The sequence below is a fragment of the Melitaea cinxia genome, chromosome Z (assembly GCF_905220565.1).
Source record: "Melitaea cinxia chromosome Z, ilMelCinx1.1, whole genome shotgun sequence".
NCBI classification, from domain to species: domain Eukaryota; kingdom Metazoa; phylum Arthropoda; class Insecta; order Lepidoptera; family Nymphalidae; genus Melitaea; species Melitaea cinxia.
In genome coordinates this window covers 12,783,976-12,798,267 of record NC_059424.1, presented here as the reverse complement: position 1 = coordinate 12,798,267, position 14,292 = coordinate 12,783,976, and the positions used below count along the sequence as shown (strand labels likewise).

The 14,292-nt window shown below is 33.0% G+C and overlaps 1 protein-coding gene across 1 annotated transcript; it reads right to left on the bottom strand.

Annotated features, from left to right (window-relative positions):
• Positions 1 to 362: 362 nt before the first annotated feature.
• On the bottom strand, positions 363 to 13,338 carry LOC123668347 (ras-related and estrogen-regulated growth inhibitor). Its single transcript, XM_045602087.1, has 5 exons — positions 13,057 to 13,338; positions 2,541 to 2,597; positions 1,980 to 2,053; positions 1,098 to 1,274; positions 363 to 681 (listed from the first exon to the last, which is right to left on the bottom strand). The coding sequence occupies exons 1-5, from the start codon at positions 13,142 to 13,144 to the stop codon at positions 448 to 450; spliced, it is 630 nt and encodes a 209-aa protein (XP_045458043.1). The 5' UTR covers positions 13,145 to 13,338; the 3' UTR covers positions 363 to 447.
• Positions 13,339 to 14,292: the final 954 nt, after the last annotated feature.

Sequence of the window (14,292 nt, the reverse complement as noted above, 5' to 3'; positions counted from 1 at the left end):
GAATAATTAATAATTTAATTCCTTTGTATTAATAAGAAAGAAAGAAGAAAGAAAGAAAAGAAAGAAAACTTTTTTTATAAGAAATACCAATATAATTATTGGTAGAAATATGAAAGTAATATTTTACAATAATTTTATTTTCTTTTAAAACACCTTTAACATTATGATTAACAGTGTAATTATTTATATTTTACAACTGCGCGTACTACTTCTTAAATAATATTTAACATGAAGTATCTCTGTACTTTGAAATTCCACGATTTTTTCATTCTTTTTAACTATTTTAATTTTCATTAAATTCGAAATAGTCATTTATTTACAGAGTTCAACTAAATTGTGGCGTAATTAATTAATAATCATACTTTATATTTAAACAAAAAATACATTTATTATGCTTACATATAAGTATAAGAATACAAACTAAATGCTGAAACTAAATTATTATATTTAGTCTTTGGGTAAAGCGCTGTCACTTTTCCCTCTCGAATAGACTCTATATGCCGTTTTAGAGCCCAACATCCTGTCTAAGAGACTATGTTTAGCTCTTTTTCTGTGAGTCAGTACTTCTCGACAAAGATCGTGGAACACTTCGCCGACTTGATTCACTTGCTCTGCTGCTGCAACTTCCGCGAAGCTACATTCAAAATCCTTAGCTAATATTTCCCCTTCTTCTGGACTCACCTGTAAATATTCAACGGGACTAATTGAATTGCTTTAACTTTTTGTACCTTAACAATAATAGACTTTACCGTGAAAACAGTGAATGCCTTTTCATTCTTGTTTTTATTAACAATGGCGTAATTCTTAACAAAGTTTGTTATTATTTTATATTACACTAACAGAATCTATAGACGTTGTTCTTGCCTTTAAAATTATCAATTTTCTAGGTAATTTTCTTAGTTTTCAATTCCGTAAGAAATTCTAAAATGTATCAGAAATCTTAAAAAAATGAATGAAATCGTAGTCATTCTCAAACTATGGCGTGAAAAGGGGTAACAGTCATTAATTTTTATGTACCTACATTATATCATAAAAATTTATAGAACTACGTTTACTACGTAACTTGAAAAAATTTAAAACAAATTAAAATTGTTTACCTGTCTCAAATGCACCATGTCTGCCTTATTGCCGACGAGAGTGAGCGGTACTTCGGGCTGCAAGCTCTGCTTGGCCCGTCGGACATAATTAAATGAATCCCTGTCCGTTATTGAATATACAAGGAACAGGCCATCAGCCCATTGCGCTATATCATTTCCTGGAAGGTCTTCTATGCTCTGTAAATAAATAAGTTTTTGAATTCATGTTCCAGATTTCATTTTTATTTACCTAAATACTAAGTTTGTGTAATATTACGTAACTACGATATTTCAAACAAATTAAACTTAACTGAATTTCATTGCTATCAAATGTGAATACCTTTTAGAAACAATATAATGTCAAGAGTTTGAAATGTATATTTTTACTTTGGTTAGATATTCGTTTCTTAAATTTAAATTTTTTTTGAAATTTATTTTTGCAGTCATGCATATTTGTATCCCAACTTTATCATATATACTTATTGGACGTTTATGCTTATAGTAACTAACCGACTTCAAAAAGGGAGGAGATTCTCAATTCAACTATTTTTTGTGTGTTACCCCATAACTTGTTACTGGGTTTTTATTACGATGATTTTTCGTTTATTCGAAAGCTGATACTTGTTATGTGTCGAGTACTTTTTGAGTTATCCTTAATACATCCAATTGAATTGACTATTTTATCGACTACCTATGTTATATTACTTGCGGATCTACTTGGAGTTGGATTGCGAGCAAACACAATTATATTGTAGGTAAAGATGAAGGTTTAATTATATCTCATCGTCAGTAACAGTCTCTTTATTTCGGAAAGTTACACAGAGTTAAAAATGACGGTATATTATATATTATTAGGAAAAATAACAAGTACAAGAAGAGGAATAATAACGATAGAACAATTACCTTAGGACATGTGTCTAAGATTTCGAAAAGTATTGGTTCCCCGTCTAACATCGCTTCGTGCTTGTATTTACTCTCTGTAAATAATTAGTTGTTTATTATTTTTGTTACGTTACGAAAAGTTTTTTTAATTAATTCAATTAACAGTACTACCTTAACTATAAAAAAAAATTAAAATCTAAAATTATGTGAATTAGCACATTAAACCGAAAATAGCGATTTATTGAAATTATTTAATTATTTTCAAGTAAACATTATTCTTGTTTGCTTTTATACAAAACATAATAGTTCCTTAGTTTAATTCTGTTACTCAAATGTTATGTCAATAAATTCAATAAGAAATTATTTGTGAAAATGAAAATGGTGGAATAGAATTTTTTAGAAACATATTAGTTACTATGAAAACAAACGAAACTATGTACAGTACAAACTACGTAACAAAATTGCCTTACCACGCCAATTATTAAAAAAAAAAAGCAAATGTACCTATAATATTTCCTCATATTATCAGAAATTCAAAATGATAATTATTATTAAATTTCTGTCTATAGTAGAAGAACTTACCCTGTTGATGGTCATACTCCCCGATGTATCTTTTTGTCAGAAATCGTACTGTCAGTGCTGTCAACAAAAAAAAAATGTATTTAGTCAAAAAATATTCGAACAAACGAAACAATATAATTGTGTTTGCTATCAAACGAAAGAAAAACCGACTTCAATTACATTGACAAGTAATACAACGTACCTAACGTAGACGAAAAAAAAATTAACAAACGCACTAGTCGTCACTAAAATTTTCGAGATTATCCTCGATTATCCTTGTTTCCTTATCATTGGGATACCCTTTCCAACAAAAAAGAATTATCAAAATCGGTTCATAAACGAAGTTATCCCCGAACCTATATAGTATATATATGGTCGAATTCAGTAGCCTCCTTCTTTTTTGAAGTCGGTTGAAAATTGTGAAAAATTTATAATAACACAAGTATAATTAAAATAAAATGCTTATTTCTGGAGTTTGCTTCTTAACAAACAAAAAAAAAATGAATGAAATGAAACTGCATAGACGCTTTGCAGCGATTTTAACTGTAGCAAAAAATAGGTTTTAGCATTATACCAGTATAATGTATCGCTACGAATAGCAAAAGTCAATTTATGTTTTAATATTAAACTTCTAGTATTTTAATTACATAATTATAATAAGATTAACTTTGAAAAACATTTTGATATTGAAATATCACAGTAAGTAAACTAAAGCACCGTGTTTGAGCCGATACACACACTTTTAAATATATTTATTTGTTTTTTTTAATTATATATTTTTGCGCAACAAAAGTAATTAAAGCAAAAACTTATGTCACTTTATTCTTCTTTCGTAATATAGGGTATATTGTTCACAAATAGTGAAATACGTATTTATTCATTTTTACGCAGTAGTTCAAAAATATAAAGCGAAGCGAAGTTCAAAATGAAGGACTTTTCAAACAATTTCTTTTGTAAAGCTCTGTCGACAAAATCCGATCTTGATGGATGTCTTCTAAATATTAATTTTTTAAGTGCTTACCGTAGCCCATAGACGCCTGCAATAACAGAAGAATATAACACTACTTTGGAGCGGTATTATTCAGTTCTGATATTTTGTAAAGTTGAGCTACTTCCCCGGACAGGCTGCTCCAGATTTTGAGCAGAACCGTTGGGTCTTACCTAAATGGTACGCTACACTGTTTATTATGCATATCGCTAAGATGAAGAATAAGCAGTGTAGGTGGCAATGAGTCTTGAAAGACAGTGTTAATGGGCATGGTTTTCAATCATACTCCGTTGACAGCAACCTCGATTCTACACCCATCAAGAAAACTTGTTACCCAAGTGCACATTAAATCCTCGAGGAGACCGTAAGATAATAAAAAAGAACGTTAGATAATAAATAGACTTACTACCATAGCTTTAGGTTTAAAGAATTTATTCTCAAAAAGAAAATTCACTTACATGAGAACAACATAATAAATGTAATGATACAAATAAATTTCCCCTCACTTTCCTAATGACATTGTTAGTAAATATATAAGTTGTTCGACTCTTAACTGCTTTCCTTCAACATCGGGGTTCTGAAATGTAATAGATCATATTTCGCGTGAACAAAAAAAACCTAGATCAATTTTTAAATTTGAGTTTGTTTAAATAACTGAGTTTTGATAGACTCGTTCCGCATGATACCTTTCGTGGACACGTAAGCATGGCTATAATCTATACTAATATTAAAAAGCGTATAAGTTTGTTTGTTTGTTGATTAGAACGATCTCTGGAACTACTGGTGTGAAAAAAATATTATTGCGTTGGATAGTCAATTTAGCGAGGAAGGGTATATAATATTACACGAGGAATAGGTGTGCTGCGTAAAGGGTAGAGCTACCCAAAAGTTATGTATCATGGAATTGATCGCCACCAAACGTTCTAAAAAAAGTCTGCATCAGCATATGTTTTTTATGGTAATCAAGTTTCTTTCTTCTAAAATAATCCATAATTTGCGAAGATAGTTTTTTAGACATGACATAAACCCTTATCCAAATTAATACCTGCGATATTTATCACAACACGTCATTTGATTTCAATGAATATCTTAGAATATACCTATCACAGTTTTAAAATAACCCCGCAATGAATTAATGATAACAAAAATTAAAGGATGATTTTATAGCATTATTATTAGCTAGGCTTATGAATTCTTACCAATGCAAATATATCAATAAGGCAATATATAAAGATAACTTTGCTTTTTATAGGATTTTATTTGGACAAATAATTTAGAAGACAATCATTACATAGTATAAAACAAAGTCGGTTCCCACTGTTTGTATGCTTGGATCTTTAAAATTACGCAATGGATTTTGATGCGGTTTTCTTTACTAAATAGAGTGATTCCAGAGGAAGGTTTATATGTATAATAAATTCATAATATAGTAGAGAAACACTAATATTTTTTGCAACCGTGAAAAGCCGGGGCGGTTCGCTAGTTTAAAATAAAATGAAACGACGCACCGCGTCGCGCAGTGCACCCGTGTAGTAAGTCGCCCTAGTTGCACAGTAATGGTATAGTTTAGAATAAAAACATTCTACGAGAATAGCTCTTCTTCTTCTTAGTTGCATGTGGCAGTTAGTGTTGATATTTCACTTTATCGACATGTTTAATGGTTAAGAAAAATAGTGTTGGAAGTACATTGCTAGAATAGTTAGTATATTAAGACAAAGTAAAATTTAAAAAAAAGGTTAGGTATTTTTTTTTCGCTTGGAACGTGATCTATCATACCCATAGACCCCCCTCCCTCTTATTTGAAGGAACGTGGTTAGATGTTGAACATTCTGTAAATATAATATTGATGATACCTACAAAGTTTTTCTTTTTAATTTTAATTTCAATGATCTGTAAGTTTCGGCATGAATTACAAATAGCGTCAAGATCATGCAAAAATAAACTAAAATTCGATCGGAATCTGTCTTAATATTGAATTCTGTTTATTTGCAGAGCACACAATAAACATACAAAGCACAGCGACCGCTTTCGAAATTACGAGAGTATTAAAAGACTAACATGTGTTTCATGTTTAATAAAAATAAAGTTAACGTTACATCTTTGGTTGAAGAATGGGACTGTTTTTAAGAGTAGGCATATAGAGCCCACGTCGAGCCATAAAATTTTTAATAGCTATATGTTATCATCTCCAACTTATAATGCGCGACTAGAGGAGAGTGGGGTAATTCGAACACATAAGGGGAAACTGAAATTGAAAAAAGCAGATTAAGCTACAAATATCATTTATCAATTAATGTTTACTTTGACTAATCATCCTTAAGTTCTGATAAGCAACATTAATAAATTTTCAATATAAAATCTAATATTAATAAGAAAACAAAACTTTAGGGGTTCGGGATTACCCCACTGCATGGGGGGTAATTACGAATGGTGTATGGGGTAATCAAGGACATAATCTAATCTTCACATAAATCATATTATTATATATATCCTTAAAATGTACTTTCACCACTCGTACACTTTTCATGGGCCCATAAAGTACATTTTTATGATTTTATCCAATCCTTAGAGAGGATCAGTAGAGGATCTTCATATTTTTCATCACAAACTAAGCAAAAATACTAATTTTCTTTCGCATCTTCTTCTTTGGTATTTTTTTCTTGCGCGGTACGTCCTTTCTTGGAACCTTTATCTTATATAGCATCTGTGGCGACATCTATCGCGCGAAATACGAACGACTCGCATCACATCTCGCTATCAGAGTTTTCAAAGTGATTAAGTATATATACAAGATCCCGACAACAACCGTCGGGGCCGGTAGCCCGCCAGACACAACACCCGTCTGGTTGGAGGATCCTCCCTTTGTGAGGGTGGATGAAGAACTTCACAAACCTTCTTGGAACCTTTCTTTCTTGGAACCTTTAGTGAACTAGCAGCCTTTTCACTTACTTTCATGTGTTCCTTATTTATTTTCTTTCTTCTTTTTCTTCTAAAATATTTTTCATAGGACTACTGCTTATTATAGCTGAATGTTTTCTCCTAAAACTTTGTTAATTTTTTAGGTGTGGCATTTTACAACAAGTTCGTGAAGGTACAGGGCTGAAAGCAAAGAAACATACAAACAAACTTCTACAAATGTATATCATCTAAATTGATCATTATCATCATCAGTGTAACACAGACGACTGCTGGACATAAATTATAAAATAAAAGACAATAATCTGCTTGTTTAGAGGTAATTATAAACGTTCGAGATTAGGTACCGGTTACCCAACCAACCTACGGTGGGGTCTGCACCATACTTGGGCGGACACGGACCACCCGGTCTCCCCACCTTCTTTCTATATATTTTATGAACCTACCATTTTATAAGAAATACGTGAACTAAAAAACAGACAATGACAATATTTTAATCAATTAATTAATTATTTTTCTACATACATTACAAAAAATTAAGAAGATACATATGAGATATATAAGATTAAGTTAAAGATTGATTAATATATATTATACATTGAAAAAAATGGGTTCTACAAGTATTTACATTTTTTAAAAACTGCGTTCTACAAGTATTTACTTACTCTTTTTTTTTAAAGTATGATGCTAATTAAAAAATATTAAGAAATTTATGTGCTTTTTAATATCACCTATATAATCATCACACAGCAGCTGGCTTTATTCCAAAATTAATAATCGTGATAAGTCAAATAACGGATTATTGGCATGTTTTCTGTTTGGTATCGTCATTAAATCAGTATAACATTTGATATTACTTTAATGTAATTAATGATGCACTATGAACATTCAAAAGGAAGTTTTAGTAATAAAAATATTTAATATATTTACAATTATTTGTGGCGTATAAAATAAATAATACGTAACTTCTTCCACATGTTTTCGATTTGTTTATTTCCATTATTAAACATAACATATATTTTTAAAAATAGTCATATGATTTTAAACACAGCAGTGTTATTACAGTAACACCTCACTCTCACAGTTTAATCGTAATAATATATAATTGTGACATTGAATCGTGACGAAAAATGTCTTACATCGTCGAACGTTTTTCAAAGTGTCACTTCAGGTATTTGTTTTATATATACCTAAAACTATTCAAAAACGGAATATTTACCATGTTTTTTATTTTCATTTTGTGGAGCTCGATATTCAAATACCCCGATATTGAATAGTTTAAGTAGTAGAAGTAACCATGTTAATCTAAAATCTCATATATTCCTATACCATTTGAATGGTAGTACACGACTAAAACTATTTGTAGTATTAAAAGACGCTATCAGACGCTGCGAAGGACAAACCACAGAAAATATATGATAATTACGTTACTTGAAATATTTATACTAATATACCTATATATTACGCGCCACGTTGTTTGCCACGTTTGTCCGCAATGGACTCCTAAACTACTTAACTGATTTTAATCAAATTTGCACACCGTGTGCAGTTTGAAACAACTTGAAAGATAGGCTATATTTTATTTGTAATTATTATATGTGCTGTGTGGCTACGGCACTAAAGAATTTAGCCACCCCCTCTCTTCTTGTGGGTGTCGTAAAAGGCGACTAAGGGATAACAAGGTTCCACAACCACCTTGGAACTTAAGAAGCCGACCGATGGCGGGATAACCACCCAACTGCTGGCTTTGAAATACACAGGCCGAAGACGGGCAGCAGCGTCTTCGGTGCGACAAAGCCAGCCCTGCGGTCACCAACCCGCCTGCCCAGCGTGGTGACTATGGGCAAAACACATGAGTTCACGTTATTTTTGGCGTAAACTTGTGGAGGCCTATGTCCAGCAGTGGACTGTATAGGTTGTAATGATGATGATGACTGTATAGGTTGTAATGATGATGAAAATAAGGCAATACGAAGTTCGCTATATATATATTGACGTTTCTATACATCATTTTCTTGAGATATTTTAATAAGAAAACTTTGTTTCAATTTTTCCTCTTCGACTTGTGTAAATATTTAGATGTTCCGTTCAAAAAGTGAAATATAGTACGTGTTTCATGTGACAGGTTGACAGGCTCCTATGAGAGTTGATATTATTAAGATTCATTGGTTCATCTGCCTCAGCGGCTACTGTAGATAATATACGTTTTCTAGACAAGTAGAAAAATTAACTTTCGTGGGAATTACAATACGCTATGAACGGAATTCCACAGATTTCCACTATCCAGTTGGTATGTAAATATATATATGTATGTATGTTCGAGGATAACTTCGTCGTTTATGAACCGATTTTGATAATTCTTTTTTTGTTGGAAAGAAGATATCCCTGGTGTAGTAAAGGTGTGGTGTAGGTGTGGTGTGGCCGTGATAAAGAAACCAGGATCTGATGATGGGATCCCAGAGAAATCGAGGGAAACCCTAGAAATCCGCATAACTTTTTAGTGAATGTACCGATTTTGATGATTTTTAATTTAATCGAAAGCCGGTGTTTATCATGTGGTCATATTTAAATTTCATCGAGATCTGATTACAACTTTTGACATAATTTTTGATAATGCGTATTTACTTATCTATTTTTTCGTCTACCTACGTTGTATTACTTGTCGATATAAATGAAGTCGGTTTTTTTTCGTTTGCCAGCAAACACAATTATTATTTACCATCGAATTCTACTGTATTTATGAGATATATTTTTTTCGCATATCTTCTTCTTTGCCTGGCTCTTTCCCGTTTTATTTGGGGTAGGCCCCCCGTATCATGTGCCTCCAGGCAGTTCGGTCCTTGGTTGTTTCTTTGACTCTTTAAATGGCAGAGGGTTCAGTGGGGAACCTTGATGCACCCCAACCTTCAAATCAAATTCATCACCTGTTCCACACTTTCTCCTTCTTGACCCTGTATGTTTTTGGTATTTTGAATTCTGCCACTAGTATTCTATGCTACGAAGTAACAGGTTCCCCGGGTATGACTTTGCAGTCTTTGCATGTCTTTAGTTTTTTTTTTTTCTATCAGTTAGAATGTAGTCTATCTGAGTGCAAACCCTACCACTTTTATAGCAATTTATTAATTATTTATAAATAAAATAATATTTTCGCACATATTAATCTTCAAGTTGTATTTTATTAATTGACGAGAAACAGGCCGTAGCCCCTGTTGTTAAAGTCTATTTGTAACTTATCTTCAAGATAAAATTTATAACATATCTTACAACCATCAGTGTTAAAACAGCCGTTTAAATGGTCGAGTCCCCCTTATGTGGAAAAACAACAATAACTACATATCTTATACTAGCTGTGCTCGCGATTTCGTCCGCATGGAATAGTGACTTTACATGTTCAACGTGATTTTTTAAATTGGCATAACTTTTTTATTTAGTAACCGATTGACATGAAACAAACATGAAATGTTAAGCTAAGCTTGCCGCAATATATTAGTAAAAACCACATCTAAATCGGTTAAACCGTTTCTGAGATTAGCGTGCACAAACACATAGACTAAGAGACAAAAATTCTGACAATCATTATTTTGGGTGCTATTAGCGTTGATAAAGTTCCCAATAATATTTTTTCTCATATATCTTAAGTATACAGACATCGACCCGTTACATTTTTATTATATTCTCGTGTCACAATGTTAGTTGCAATACTTCTCCGAAAACGCTGGACCGAATATTTTGAAATTTCGTGTGCATATTGGCATAAACTCGGCGGTCCCGAGTTCACCCGATCGAGCCTTTCACCTCAGAGCGTGACGAATCCGCCTTACTACCTACGAAAAAATGTGTGTGCGGGACTTTTTATAGTAATTCTTTAACTCCTACAGTAATAATCGAAACGTAACTTTCTCTCTTTTTATATTATCTAACTTATATCTCCCTCTCAACTTCCAATCGCCTCGCCCGATCACATTATTCGTAACGCTTTTGTCACGCATTAACTAGCTTACTCCCCAAGTCAAAAGCGTGCGTACAGCAGTTATAACTACTGACTATACTGAAGTATACTTCAGTAATGTAAATTGTGAGAATGATACAACAGTAGGTACCTATTTAATAATTAACATTAACTAATAATTAAAATTAACTAGGTGTTGGCACGAAGGTTGTTTTATTTAAGTAACATATGTACACGTGATGTTTTTATCGATGGTCACCATGACTGGTTGACGTTATGATCTGAGATATTGTTCCGATCGGCTCAGTAGAAACAGAAATAGTTCTACATATTTCCAAACATATTTTTAGCTCTCTAGAGGTCGATCTAATAAGCACGTCATTGTCTTGTCTTTGGCACAATTCGCGTTTAAGTCTCATAATACTATTTCTAGTATTAGTTTTAAGGCGTCGGGATTCCTTTTACAAAGTTTATTTTACATCCTTATTTTCACCTGAATTTTATTCAAAAATGTGGTACTCTGTAAAACTATGTGACACTATACCTACTCCGTGAGTCACGAATTCATCAAAAGCTTTACGCAGCCAGTCAAACTGACGACTATGCAAAGATTTTTATAGGCTTTATTATAAGTAGATACGCAAACCATAATAACGGCACAGTAACCATAAACGTTAAGAAATCTAGCTAGGTATGTCTACCGTTAACGTTATCAAAAGGTTGGTATTTTGTTTTCAGTTTATCTGTCTGAAGTAAAAGTCACAAAGACACTTCATTTCATTTACATCTGTGGGTAAGTGAATGCCTTTGTTGGAACGACTATACGCCACACAGTCGCGGCGACAACGCTGCAATGAATTATGGTCGCATCGTACACATAACGGTAGCCAAATTGTACTTCAACTAACCGAAAATCACAAAATAAAATACTATTGTTCTCTCAGAAAGAGAAAAAATTTTTCGTGCATTATTTCCTTTTGAAAGCAATGATTTAATTAAAATGTCAGTCAGATGCTGAGAATTCAGGTCGGGTGTCATTCGTGTGTCAAAAACATGCATATACAGCGTTATGGAACGAGTATGGCAATTTTACACAAAGCAATCGAAATGTTTTTTTTTTTCAGTGTTAGTAAGTACCATGAATAGAAGAGAAACTGAATGACAAGGCTATAAGACCGTAAAATAGTGGTAAAAAAGTAATTTTAAGAAATTAAGTATAAATATCTTTTGGAAATGGCGAGTCTTTACTGGAAAGTTGAATTACGTACCTATATATAAAAAGTTGGACGACTCAGTATGTAAAAGTGCATTAAATTATGCCCATTGACCCAAATACTTATCAGATGTACATGGCAAGCCAATAACAATGTTAACTCCAAAATTAGACGAAACCAAGCTAAATTTTAACAACCAAGACATTGGTACCTAAGTATATTTTGTCACATTCCCGACTGCTTGCAATTATAATGCTTCTGAGGCAACTAACAGTTGCCTATATACTTATAAGTTATATTATTACAACTACTTTCATTCGCTTATAATTCACTATTTTATTTACAAGTAAAACAACATTTTTTTTATTACAGAAGGTCACTGTGACACGATAATTATATTGTTACATTCGCTTTGTAAATTATTTAGAATAAACAGCTATTAACCCTTTAGTAAATAATAATCGCTATGCCTATTAAAAATCGGATCGAGTGGGGTCCACAGAGTTACATAGCACTAAAAAACAGGTACCTACTACTATATTATAAACTTACTAGCTGACCCCGCAAATGTTATTTTGCCATATATGTTATTAACCCCCTTAACCCGCCCCCCCCCCCATAACTTAGGGGAATGAAAAATAGATGTTGTTCGATTCTCAGACTTACCCAATATGCACACAAAATTTCATGAGAATCGGTCAAGCCGTTTCGGAGGAGTTTAACTACAAACACCGCGACACAAGAATTTTATATATTAGATTTCTTAAAACAGAGCTGGTAACAATTAAAAATACACTTTGAATTCCCCCCTACAATTTTCGATTTTGTTTTATTTCTTTTAGTTGAAGTTCAAACTGCAATTTAATAAATGTTATTTTTGTATGCGTATTAATATTGTTCAAATGGTTGAAATACTGATAGTCTGATCGACAGATACAGGCCTATTACATACGGATGAGCAGCAAAGCTAGCTGCAGTAGGGATTCATTTAAATCCTTTGACTACTGAACCCTAATGACTTTAAATCTCATTTTACGACAAATTCTTTCAGTAGGTATTTGAACCTTGAACAATTTTAAAATAATCTTGAAGTAGGAAATAAAAACAAATTACTTGTGTCCTCTTAGTTTCAACAATTTTTATTGGCACACGTGAAACATTTGTTGTATATTTGTGTATTAAAAATTCTATTCATGGAATCAACACAAAAGAATTGTGCATTTATTACATTATTAAAATCGTTTAAAAGATATGTTAATTATCATAGCACGAATGTACCTACTACGAAGAGAGGAGAAACTTCTTTAAATGAAAAAGTATACTAGATTGAGAATTTTCATTTAACAGTTCCAACAATAGCAAACATTGATGCAATATCTTTGATTCGTTAATTTCTTCACATCAATCAAAACACACATTACTCGCTCGCTAGGTCCACCGCTCTTAGCCGTGTAGTTGTCGCACACATACCACTTTTGCCGACTGATGGAGCACCGATTACTGCCACTTTCACTTCGGACAGCGACGATTTCTTCCGTCTAATCCCTCGAGTTGTCATTTTACAGTGTGCATTACCCGAGCGCGCGGCGAGCCTGCCGATTGCTCCGCGAACGGCGTTTGACGTACCGCTCACGGCTTCACTCAACGAAAACCCCGCTCCCGCCTACCAGCTAAAAATATATTAAGCGACACTGCGATCTGACATCGGTTCCCGTGTTAATGGGTCAAGATCTGGCCAAGATCAGTCGTGCAAATAGTCATGTTTACGTCGTGTCCAGCTTCCTGACGCCCCGCGCCACGTGTTCGTGGCGACACGCCAATCCCATTCACGGCTTTTAACTTTATTATTTATATGACAGTTATTTACGACGAGAGAAAGTAGTTTAATAGCTCTACTTTTTATAGTAATTTCTAGCTGGATTTAATAGTTTATGACGATAAACTGATCCTATTAAATATATTTTTTGTATATTATTAAATAATTAAAGTTTCTAGATCGACATCGATCACTACATATATATGTATATAAAATATTATGTAAACTTCAGTTAGTATACTGGGTAATACACATATATAAGCTACATATACACACAAACCTAAAACCTACTATGTACGGTACGGTACCTACTAGTTATGATATTTTTCTCTTTAAAAAGGATTAAATCATACTTTCATTGCTTGGGGCTCAACACTAACAGGTTGCCACGGAACCCTATAACTATGACGTTACTGTTCGTCTATTTTAACTAAGGTAGGGCCACAACAGGAAATATCTAGCTCACAATCTGGAACAGCCCCACTGGGGTATTACCTCCACCTAACAGAAGATCATAGCTAAATAATACTGTTTTCAAGCAGTGTTGTGTTCCTGTGGTGAGTAAGGCGACTAGAGCTCCTGGGGGAATTGGAGGTAGGGTCGGAAACGCGCTTGCGATACTTCTGGTGTTGCAGGCATCTACAATACCTTACCATCAGATGATCCTTACGGTTGTTTGACGACCTAGATGTATAAAGAAAACAGGGCCATCTATATATTTTAAATGTTAATAAGTATACAAATGAAGCTTTTACAGATAATGTGTGTGTTAGTATAGGTGCTTAAACTTTTCACAAAAATGTGCTTATAAATATGAATTTTTAAATGTTAAAGTGTTTACGAACTAGTTTTGAGTTCAAGAGGCACTTGGCTGATTTCAATGGAAGACT

What these genes read in the sequence shown, in the direction of transcription:
- LOC123668347 (XM_045602087.1), bottom strand. Translation starts at nt 13,144, where the DNA reads ATGACAACTCGAGGGATTAGACGGAAGAAATCGTCGCTGTCCGAAGTG. An exon ending in TCCATCAGTCGGCAAAAGTG is followed by an intron (nt 2,598 to 13,056) that starts GTATGTGTGCGA and finishes TTTTGTTGACAG; the next exon opens with CACTGACAGTACGATTTCTG. An exon ending in TCTTAGACACATGTCCTAAG is followed by an intron (nt 1,275 to 1,979) that starts GTAATTGTTCTA and finishes ATTTATTTACAG; the next exon opens with AGCATAGAAGACCTTCCAGG.